General features: G+C 41.2%; 2 protein-coding genes across 5 annotated transcripts in view; both read right to left on the bottom strand.

Annotated features, from left to right (window-relative positions):
- Positions 1-11,812, bottom strand: part of ARV1 (ARV1 homolog, fatty acid homeostasis modulator) — a 124,341-nt gene that overhangs the window by 16,324 nt on the left and 96,205 nt on the right. The gene's annotated exons all lie outside the window — the stretch shown is intronic.
- TRIM67 (tripartite motif containing 67) overlaps positions 2,551-11,812 on the bottom strand; it is a 45,631-nt gene continuing 36,369 nt past the window's right edge. For all 4 annotated transcript variants that reach the window (XM_050316672.1, XM_050316673.1, XM_050316674.1 and 1 more), the window contains exons 9-10: positions 9,743-9,905; positions 2,551-8,608 (exon numbers count right to left, since the gene is read on the bottom strand). In XM_050316672.1, the coding sequence (XP_050172629.1) occupies positions 8,543-8,608; positions 9,743-9,905 (229 nt within the window). In that variant the 3' untranslated portion in view covers positions 2,551-8,542. The remainder of the gene's footprint in view (positions 8,609-9,742; positions 9,906-11,812) is intronic.

Raw genomic sequence — 11,812 nt, 5'->3', positions numbered from 1 at the left:
TAGCTGCTGGTTGTTCCTGGGAACTCATGTTTGTTTTGTTCGGTGTCCCCATGCCACTAAGGCTTTTCTGTGAAATCTTTGTCAAAACTGAAGTTTTGATGCTATTTGGATTTCAGCAGTTTGGTGTTTCTGGAAGAATAGTTTTTTGTCTTCTGTAGCTAAATATTTTTTGGTGTTTTTTGTTTTGTTTTGTTTTGTTTTTAAGGCGGTGTATCCTTTAGAACTGGCAATGGTTAGTAACCTTCCAAACTGAAAGAAACTTCGGGGTGTACTGGAACCCCTGTGGGCACTGAGCTAGGTGATCTCTAACCCTGTGTGAGCAGCAAGGTCTGTGTCAGCTTGCAGCCAGCAAATAGAGCAGCAACATCAGAGGCTGCCCCTGTCACAGGATGGGAAAGTGTTCTGTGGTAGGCAGGGCCACACCACAGAAAGGGATGCTTTCTGGCATGCTCCTTCCCTCACACCTTCCACCTTACTGGAGGTCCTGGAAAAGTGCTCTGCCACCATAGAGAGGACTAAAAGGAGGGAGAGAGCCTGTAAGGATCAAGAGGCAGGTAAAAAGTGGAAGGGAGTGTTTCTGGAGCCATGTGGGAAGAGGAGGGGTGTGCAGAGTTGGGTTGCTAAATGCTGTTATCACATTTCATTATTGCATAATTTGATTTCTTGTTATCCAGTATTGGTTGCAGATTCATACTGGAATTAACAATCCTATCTGGTTACAGACTTAATGTCTCATTTCACATTACAGAAATATTGAATCACCATGGCATGTGAAGGTGTAATCACTAAGAAGAATTGAGTACAGAGCATCAAGACTTGTTGAGGCAACAGATGGACCTTCAATGTTGTGGGATAACCTGTATTTTTTAATTCCTTTTAATCCTTGAGCTTAGTTTTCACTGCTCACTTTTTGATGAAGTTTTGTTCAGCTGTTTGCATATAACGTGTTGTGGGACTTTATGTCCTCAGTCAGCTTAGGTAAGTTAAAGGGTTTACTTTCCACCTCCACAGCTCCCAAAAGCTGTTTGGAAGTGAAACTTGGTCAGAATGGGGTGTCTAATTTTGCAGTCCTGGTCTCAAGCTTGTAAGGTCTGTAAAGAAGAGATGAAAAAAATCAGTTCTTAGAAGGCTGAAATCTGAAATGCCAAGTAGACAGTGGAACATTAAAGTTTTTGAGGGAAGAAAACAGAAAGTTATTCAAAGTGTTGCATCTTCACACTCATAATGTTGGTGTGTATGCATTATGAAACCTTTTTTATATGGTGATAGGTTGCTTATTTATATCAAGTCTCCAAGGTGATTTGAGCTGGCCATGCTACATTCTTGTAGGATGCTGTTCTCAGGTAAGCATGGTACTTTTAGTCCTGTTTTGTTACTAGATGCATCAATCACATCTGGCAAATAAAACTGTTCAGAGCCTGTTATGCACCGGTGTTTTTCTGAGCTGGCATGTGCTGGTGGTTAGCAGAGTATGTAAGTTTATGTTCAGGCAGCAAGCTCTGTTGTTGTCTAAGCACATACTTATACATGAACGCCAATGTTGACTGAATAACTGATTGACTATGGGAAAGGGGGAGCTGGGACCATCTTCTTTTGCCCTCTACTTGTAGTTGTGTACAGGAACAAAGTATAAAGGATGAACAGAAGGATTTTTCCTCATCTGCCTTCTCTTTCATACCATTTCCTACAACTGTTACCTTTATTTCCTGTTTCCCCATATGCTAAAGCCATTGTGACTATCTGTTCTCCTAGTCAAACCCTTTTTCGTGAAGGAGTTGATGCCAGGTTTTTGTCTCTTGCAGGAGGAAAAAAGAAAAGGTGTAATAGATGGAGTCTCCACAGTTGTCCGTAGTTACTTCTGATTGTTTTGGCTGGGTTCCTGTTTCTTACCCTGATGCTGCTGTCATGTTATCACCATGCTTTATTCTGCTTTGTTAGCAGACGTCTGTGAAGGTTATGTGGCTTCCATGACTGCATTTTTGCAGGGGCTGTGTGCTGCCTCTGTAGGATTGCTCAGTCCCTCACAAGCCATCAGCTTGATAAAGGTGTGCAGCTCCAAGATGGCAGGCCATTTTAAACCATCTCACAAAGTTTTTGCCTCCCCTGCCATGACAAGCTTTCTGCCCAGTTTGACTTTTACCCAAAGGACTTTCCAGTCGGATCCTAGTGGTGTCACAGTTCTTTCCAGGCTCTGCTTACTCCAGTGTCAGAAATTTCTTGTGATTGGGAAATCAACCAAAGTGTCTTAGGTGGGATGCGACTAAATAATACATCCCGTATAACCAACGTGAGCCAGAGCTAACAAAGTGGTACTGGGAAAGAGAGGTGTTTCATGCCACTGAATCCAGGGTATGTCTGAAGTTAAGGCACATGTGGTTGCTCTGAGGGAGGGCTCCTGGATTTCTCCAGCTATGGAATTATTCTTGATTGTGGTAACAAAGCAGGTACCAACAGTTAGAGTTAGGCGTGTGTTCTGCATGAGTGCCTCATCTACATTATGGTATAGTATTTTTTAATAATAATCAGGAAAAATAAATACAGTACTGATGCTGAATTTGTTGGCAATGTTATAAGAATTTATTTAGAAACTGTAAAACAGCATAAACTTATACATCAGGTTTTCCAAAAGGGGAATAATAATAATACACAAAGTTTTAGTTGGACCAAAAGACAAAAAGCAGTTTGTTTCTAATTCAAAAAATACAAACATTTGCTACAGGTACAAAATTATAAAAAGTTTGTATTTTTCTTTTGATCTGGTGATAGCCACATAAAGCAGAGATGTATATTTCACCAGCTCCAAATTAATATAAGCTATGGGAAATGACAGTAAAGAAAAAAAAAGTGTTGTAGTTAAGAAGAAAACATAGAAACAACTTCTTGTCTTTCATTTAACCAGAAGTGAACACCATTATCTTATTCCTTTGCACTTTTTTGGTTGCCAACATTTAAATTAGTGTTATTCATGCTTCATATGACAATCAGAAATAACAGCAGGTTTACCTCATGCATTTATTTTTAATATTCATCACATAATGTCTTCTCACCATGCTACCTAGAAAGGTTAGTGTTTTTATTGACAACATTTAAGGGAGGTGGAGGATGGTGGAATGCAATCAGGATCCAGGAATATTTCTACCTACTGCTTCATAAGAATAAGTTAGAAACCTTCAAATTAGCATAAAAAATAATTTTGTAATTAATTCTGCGTGGAACTGTTTGCAATAACAAATGTAACAAAAAGGTCATTTAACAGAAGGGGAAAATGCTGCTGAGTGTCTCTGTCAGTGAAACATTGGTCTGTCTCCTGTATTGTGCAAAGATGCAGGAGCACTTCACATCCAGTCTCTGAGGTTTGTATATGGGCTCCTGCACCTCAGAAGACCAAGTGCATTCTGATTTATGGGGAATTTGTGCTTCAGGCTGCTGCTCCACCTGGCTGTGTGTGTGCGGCGTTCAGTAGAGCTGGGCAGAGGAACCACCAGAAATGTTGTCAGTAAAAACTAGAAGCAGCTCACTTTTTTATTAAAAACAACAAAAAAAAGGCTCCATCTTTGCCTGGTAATTTTCAGTGACAAGTGCCCTTTACATTTGCTACATGGTTGATCTGAAACTGTAATCTCCCTTACATAGTTGATCTAGCCAAGATGCTTGGTGTTTTCATATTATCTTCTCTGGTTCAAAGTTGAACTCTTGGCTTTGCTATTTAAGCAGAATGCTGTGAAACTGGTAAGGCCTGAGATAAGGTCTAACAACTCTTCTAACTCATCTTTCTGTTTGTGAGCAAAGGATGTAATAGGTGGCACTAGAAAGCTGCCGTCACCACGTTGATTTTTTTACATCCCTTCTCACAGGAGTGGGTAATTTGAATTGTGGTCCAAAAATGCACTACCTCTTGTTGGCAGTTGCAAACATGGTGTTTTTCATACACTGGTAGTGGCAGCTTAGCCTTGATTTCATCTCTCTTACCTTGTTTAAGAAACATTATCATGTAAGAAAGAAAAAAAAGCTGCATCTCACATTTCTTCTTGCTCTAGAACAACTTGGAAACCAGAGTATTAGGTGCTCTCTGCTACCTTTGCTAACTATACTTTGAGGGGAAAGAAAAAAAGCCAAAACCCAACTTGCACAGCACTACCACAGAACTCTATCACCAGCCAAGAACAAACTACAACAATACACTATTATGGCATTATTTACAACATGATGGAACATTATGCATATAATAAATTACATTTAATACTTTTCCTCTTTAACTCTGATATATGTAAGCTCATGCTTATTTTATTTATTTTGTTCAGTCCAATATATTTTCTTCTATGTATCTCAAGTGCATAGGCAAGTATAGGAGGTGACAGTGCTGTCTGCCTATCTTATTCTATGTTTTTAGAAGCCAAATTGCTTTCCAAATTCATGATACATCACAGTATGCTACTGTCCTCACTGACATACAAATTTATTTATAGCACATACCTTTCCACAGCAGAAGGAGCAAGGGATTGTCAGCTAGGTCTGTGCTTATATTGACATTAAGTCTTACTAAGAGAACTTCTTGTGAGCTCTTTTTGAGTTGATGAGGGAAAAGAAGGTGGAGTAGAAATCTTGTAGCATTGCATGCCTTGGGAAGTCTTAACAGTGCTCCTGATGGAACACTACTTCTGTTAGTTCACACTGAAGTTGATGGAAATTTGCAGAGGAAAGAGACAGGAAGTAAGCTTACAAAGGCTAAGGTTGGGGTTCACAGGGGTAGGTGAAAACTGAGAGTCCTTTGTTGCTCTGCAGGACAGAAAGTTTGCCTGTTCTATTTATTTTGCAGCTGTTCAGAGCTTCCAAATTTGTGTATGCAGAAACCAAGCTTTGCTATATTTATTAGGGGAGGGCTTGTTTGTGTTTCAGTGGGTTTTTTAAAACATTAAGTGAATTTACAGCTACCTTGTCTTGGCTCTGTACTGTAGTGAATGGGATTCATCCCAATGCAAAAGGCTTTGCTCTCCTGCTTGTAAGGAGCAGCCTGGCCTCTGGGAACCAAAGAGTCCCATGACAGGCAGCTTTGTGTATGTCTAGGAGCTGGAAGAGCTTGGAGTCCCAGAGAGATGCAGAAACACTCTGAGGAATGAAAAGGGTGCAAGAGCATCCCAACTGGTCCCGTTGGAAGTCTATGCTGCCCTTCAGCCCTCTGGGTTCTCCCTGGACAGTCGGCAACACAGTTTCTGCAAGGACCACATTTCAAGTTTCTGCAAGGACTAAAAGCTGACTCCTCCTAAAGAAAGGATTTGGAGGAAACAAAAACTGGCATAAGAGATACTGTAGGTGAAGAACGTGCAAACTTGCTGGGTTTATAATGAGGTGGACCTTGGGGAAGTTACCTGCAGAGAAAGAAACTAACTCTAGCCTGAGTAGAGCAATGGGAGTGTCCTAATTCTCCCCAGCTGATGCTGTTCTGCAAAGGGAAAATTCTTTTCTGCCTATTATCAAATGACCACTGCCATCCAGATGCTCTGCATAAATATCCATGTGCGGAATAATTAGTTTCTTAGAGTAATTTTAACTACTTAAGCAATATTTCTATTAATCAAACTATGAAAATGTATCCAGCTGAAGTAACAAAAAGTACACTCTGTGAGGGTAATTGGTTTATTGCTACAGGCCTCGCCAAAGGTAAGTCCTTGAATGTGTACACAACCAACACACACAAACACTTTGTTTAGTTTTTGGCCTAAGGTAAATTAGGCTTACTAATGCAGGTAGCCTATTGTAACTGTATTTCTTTTATTTGCATTTCTGCTAGCTTAAAAGGAGACTATAATGGTAGCTAGCCTGTTCCCTACTTCAACAATGTTCAAATGCATAGAGGGTAAAAAAAGAGCTTCTCTACTGCTCTGAAGCACATCCTACCTATTGTCCATATTTTCATTAGAAATTAATAACATGTCACTCAGTGTGTTCTCCCCAAGGTATAATACACCAGGAACCAATACCAAAGCAACTATGAAAACCAAAACCGAGTACTGCAAACACTTCTAAAACCCATTCAGAATTAACTTTAAACATCTAGCAGTGGTTGAAGATTGGAAAGATGTAAATTCATGTGAGTTTCCTTTACAGAAGTTGGGAGTAAAGACAAAGGTTCAGTCCCAAAACAAACAATGCCCCCTTGTTTTTAATACAAGTGAAGATGGAGTGCCTTCCATATTCAAATTATCACAGGATGTTTCCCAATATAAAAAACTATGTGCAATTTATGTACAGTATTCCCATACACTACTCTGACTGGCAATACTCAAAGCCAACGCTATGATTACAACTGTTACGTTCATAGAAGAGCACACTCAAGAGGAAATTCGGGGTCTGGTAGTGTTCTAGCTGAGGTAGGTTAAAACAGACCTGCTAATTAGAAAATCTTGCATGAGTTTGTATGGTATTGAATGAAACCGAAGATTATAACACAGTTGGTCTCTGATATTCTTTATGAAACCAAGACCAGCATAGCACAGTTATTCCATTCACTACAAGTTAAGTAATACAATCCATTCCAGACTTTGAAGAAAGTACTGTTGCTTTCTCACTTAAAAGCATATGTTATTCTTTTCCATAGTTGGTTTTCCTGTTTCAGTCTTGACAGTGCTGAAGGCGCCCTGCTGTTCTGCAGGAGAGTTGGGCTACAGGGTGCTTGGTTGGTTACAGGCAACAGGGTAGCAGACTATTTCTTGTCTGTGCAATAGCCCGGGACTGTTCTGTTCTGGGCTACCTTTCCCTCCCCACAGTGGCTATGAAGTGGGATGACCCTGTGCTCTGCCACAGGGAAGCCTTGCCATCACTCAGCACTACCTGAGTGATATGCTCCAGACAGGGACCAGAAGTGGACCTGCAGAAGGATGCCTGGGGCCTGGCAGGCTGCCCGAGGGCAGACCTGGGCCATCTGTCCTGTGGCTGTGCTTTAATGCAAGGCAGTACGCTGGATTTTGGCTAGAATATTTGTTTTCAGGTTTAATAATTACGTGCCTGATAACAATGTGTGCGTGCGTATATGTATGCTCAAAGAGGAAAATTTGTATAAGCAGCAGGATTTAAAAAAAGGAAATAGAACATTGATGGGATTTAAGAGTTTATGTTTCTCTTGTTTGATAGCACCACACTTACATAGAATACAGTGACAGAGTCCAATATATCATGAGCTCATCCAGTCTGCTGCCTCTTGTCCTCATGCATTGCCATTATACACACACACACTTGCATAAGTTAACTGGGTTCAGAAGAAAAGAAGCATGCAGGCAAATCAGTGTATTTTCCGACAACTGCAGGCAGGTGACAGTGCCATGGCTGTGGGAAAAGTTCACTGTCTCCAGTTGTCACAGACTCCAGTTGTCATGGGCAGCACCTGAAATGGCTGCTTGTTTTCATGGGAGATGCCAGGCACAGGTAAGTCTTGCAAAAGATTTATGTCCCAATCCAGAAAAATTCTTAGGGAGAGGTTTTGCATTAATGCCATGAATCTCTCTCAAGTGCTTTATTAGGATCAAGACATTAATTAGCTCACAGTAATCTAATAGAAAATTAAGGCTTCTGATCTCAAAGCTACATTGGAACTACAGCTGCCTAGGGCTTATCAGGATCAAGGCTGGAAAGCAGCATTTCTCAACATGGGAGACTTTGCATGTGCCATATTTAAATAAATTTCTTATCGATTCAGCTGAAAGGAATCTCCCCTGCATTGTTTTTCAAGAGTTGTGCTGATAACCACAATCAAGCCTGCTGGATGTGATAGTCTCCACAGTCACACCTAAATAACAAAAACTAAAATGTTATCAGGGATGTTTTCCTCTCTGCTTTTTGTATCTGATTTCTGCATGTATCATGGTGTTATCTAAAACGAGTGCAACTATTTCATGGCAGTGTTTGGAAACCAATCTTATTCTTGTTGCAGATAATGAGGTAAGTTCTGCCACAGACTTCTAGAGGGACATTATCCCATAGCTTACTGCAGTCTCGAGCCAGAAGGAATAAATGGTTGTTTGAGCCCCTGAATATAATTGACCACCAGGAATTCTTGAGCATACAGCCTCTGCTTCAGCTGTCAAAACATATGCTTTCTTGGTTTAAGGACTTCAGGTGGCAAGGGAATCCAGTTCACCTACTGGTAAATTGCTCCAACATCCATTGTCCCTCAGTCTTACCCATTTTTTTCCGGCGTCACTAATATTTAAGCACAAATCCAGCCATGAGAGAGAAAATACACTCATTTAACTTTTTTGTTTCGTGTGTTTGCGTGTGTGTGCACAAGTATACACATGTGTGCAATTCATTGTAGATATGTTCAGGTACACATCTTCAGTTGAGTGCCAGTTCAGCGGATGTGCTTGCTATGGCTGTTTAATTAAGAAAGGGAGTGGTCTAGCTGTAACCAGCTGATTATTCAGTGAGCAACATGCTGCACAGTGTTTTAAGTCAAGGAGAAGAATGCTTTTTTACTGACTTACTGAAAAGTGCCAAAACACACTGAGAAAGCTTGGAGAGTCCAACACAGTGTCAGGCAGGGGCTTCATTAGTTGTTGGGCAGCTTGGTCTGTTTTACACATTGTGGCACCTCCAGTCCTGTGTGCAGAGTCACCTGCACAAAGAATAAATAAGAAGAATGTAGATTCAAAGTGGGATATCCTCAGCAGAGAGCATTCATGAAAGCAAAGTGCAGATAAATGACAGGGGAAGGGCTGTGGGATTTCAGGGTCAAGTTTAAATCAAGAATATTAATGCAGATGATATTGAGCCCCTGAAATAAGCAAGTCTCCTTCTCCCTTCCCTCCTGAACACTTTGGGACGTAGAAGCCAGCTGTCTTGTATCTTTTCCCAAATCTAGTCACCAGTTGTAGGTCTCCAGCAGTGCTGCTTGCTAGACACAAGGTGGATATCATCCTGCATCACAGGATGCACCCTATCATTGGTGCATCAAATTAAATAAAGCTGAGAAAGTTTCTTGAAAGATTTGGATGCTACCAGTAGCAAATGCTGAAAGTTTGTGTACTAACAAGGTCATGTGAGGTTTCTGATTTCAGTTTGAGTGCTTTAAATGATGAGTGTTCCACCCTGGCTGCATTGGTCCTGCCTGACCTAAGCTGACCTCTTTCAGTCTTCAGGCTCCTGGATGTTTCCATAGGTTTTCCCTTATACCACACCCCATTTCTAGCCATATGCAGTGGTCTTGAAGTAAATATGCATTATATTTATAGATCGTTCCTCCAAGAGGAAAACCTCTTGTGAACAGAGAGCAGGAATGATGTTCAGACTGGTTCTTCTCTGCACTAATTCTCTGACCCGTGTTGCCTTTGCTCTCCTTACTGCTCTGCTGGTCCTATTTCAGTCCTTTGCCAATGTTAATTATCTCCAAAGATAGGATCTAAGAGGAATTAGGATACACATGTTTTTTAGTCAAATTGATGGAGGAAACCTTAGTGATGCTACTTTCCAAGCAGAGTGTTGGAAAATAAGAACAGAAACTAGTAGAGTAGTGTGCAGGTACTTTCACTTGGCTTTATAGCATTACTCCTCACGTTGGTCAGGCAAGGCAGAAGGTCAAATGCAGTCAAGAAAGTAGTAGTAGCCTAGGTGTAAGTTTGAGAAGGAAAGAGCCCCTATCTATACTGATTACCTGCAGATGGTGTTATCAGCTCCAGCAGCTGACGTGCTGTCAGCATATATTCTTCTTTAGGTGAAAAGGGTAAGTGAGACTGGACTGCAGAAGTCTTACCTGGACATTTCGATTGAGGCTCAGTGCAGGCATGAACACGCCCTCGATGTTTTCGAATGCCGGAGGCCCTTGCTGCTGCCCATTTATGTAAAAGGTTAGGTTGTGCTTGTTCAGATCCAGGAGAACACCAACGGTGGCACCCTTAGAAACTCCTCCTTCAGTCCTAAGGTACAAAGGGACCACACTGTTGGTGAAGGCAGAGGTCCACACTGCTGCTGCTCTCCCTAGGATAAGTCTTGCTAAGCAAAGGGAGAGTGGGGCAGCACAGTGAAATGATTATCCCTATGACATTTGGCAATGGCTGATCCACACCTTTATCTGAAGCATACAAGCCACATTCATGGGAGCTTAGTGGGTGGATCCTAAAGAGAAATCAAATCCATCTCTCCTGCAACTGCAATTTAAGAGCTGAAAATGGGGTTCAGAGCTAACGGGTCCACTCAGCTAATGAGATATGGGGAAGTGAGCCAGTGGGGACAGTAGTCTTGGAGACACAGCACTTCAGAGTATCCCTGCTATAGTGGAGTGATGCACAGTAGGAAAGGAAAAGCAGGAAGCTGGTTTCCTAGGTGTTAATTTCTAATCATTATGCCTGCTAACAGCTCAAGACCCAGACTTCAACTATGCACCTTGGCATGTTCCAAGGGGACCCAGATTTCTAGAGTCTAGGGAGCCAGCACAGTTATGACAGTGGTTTTGTGGAGGAAGGGAAGTGGGGATGGTTACAGATAAGTGCAGTTTCCAGACAGACAAGGTGCTCAGCTATCAGACTGTTTCAAGTGGGAAAGTTGAGAGCTGTTTCAAGTGTGCAGGCATGGTTATTAATGCCAGTGATAATTGGTTGTGTCAGGAGCAGCTGCTGAGAGCTACTGTAGTATCAGAGCTTGCCAGGACAGACTCAGCCCCAGCCATTACATGCTTGAGTGATTTGACATTAATGCACTTTGACTTGGGGGTTAGTCAAATCCAGTATTACTTTAAAGAACACAGAGCAAAAATATCTACTAGATATGCAGATTGGCCACAGGCACTGCTATTCTGCTAATATCATGGGGCTCTGCGATGGATTTACAGCCTGACACAATTTGTTCAGGGTAAATCAGATTTCAAATAATTTGCAGTGGGAAAGGAAGCAGCTGCCTTTTGTCCCATGCACTCGCCTCAGGCACACAGCATTCAGAGGATTCATGTGATTTTAACATAAAATTTATCACAATAGGCAGGCAAAACATTAAAAAAATAGTGGGAGTAGGGATCAGAATATGATTAGGAAGAATATAGTGCAGGGTAAGAAATTTTCCTCTTGTCCACTAGGTGTCATAAACTGTATTCCCTTAGACTAACTGTGGCACATGTCATTTCCTCCGAAGGTAATACTATTCTGACTTCTCCATTTAAAGCTCTATAAACAATAATAACATAGGTATGAATCGCAGATTGGCTTTGAGTTGTGTTGGATTTCAAACTTCACCATTCTGAGGTTCCTTTGATTTGCTTTTTGTTCCTTTGATTTGCTTTTTGTTCCTTTGAGCGTTAATAGGTTTCTCTTTGAACTCTTCTCCAAAACCACAAAGTAAATTTTCCATCAAAAATTAAGATGCTTGCCTATACTCAGTATCTCAGTATCTAGACTGTTTTTATTAAAAGAACTCAATCATAAACCTCACTACAAGATTGTTGGAAGCCAAAACACTATGATCTGGAGCTATTTACAAATAGATTACATTATTTTTTTCTCTGTTTAGGAACAGTTCTGATTGTAGGGCCCCACATTTTATATCCTACTTGATATAGATTTTATGACATCCTTTTAAATGACATTGATTCTCTCAGAAACAACAACTTTGCCTTTTTGATATTATTATGTTCTTTCCTATATGATAAGTTAATTTGTTTCTTGTGAGCTAATTAGCTGCATGCTACACAATGACATTGAGTGACTTCTCTGCAGCCCCTGGGGACAGCCCCACTGAAGAGGAGATAGATGCTGCCTGCAGATTCCAACCTAGGCAAGAGCAGGACCCAGCTGAAGCCCCTCCAGGAGCCATGGGGGTGTAGGGGCAGAGCAGA

This window comes from Myiozetetes cayanensis, unplaced genomic scaffold, assembly GCF_022539395.1.
Source record: "Myiozetetes cayanensis isolate MyiCay16 unplaced genomic scaffold, myiCay2020 scf2-11, whole genome shotgun sequence".
Classification (NCBI taxonomy): Eukaryota; Metazoa; Chordata; class Aves; order Passeriformes; family Tyrannidae; genus Myiozetetes; species Myiozetetes cayanensis.
This window is presented reverse-complemented; position numbering and strand designations above follow the sequence as displayed.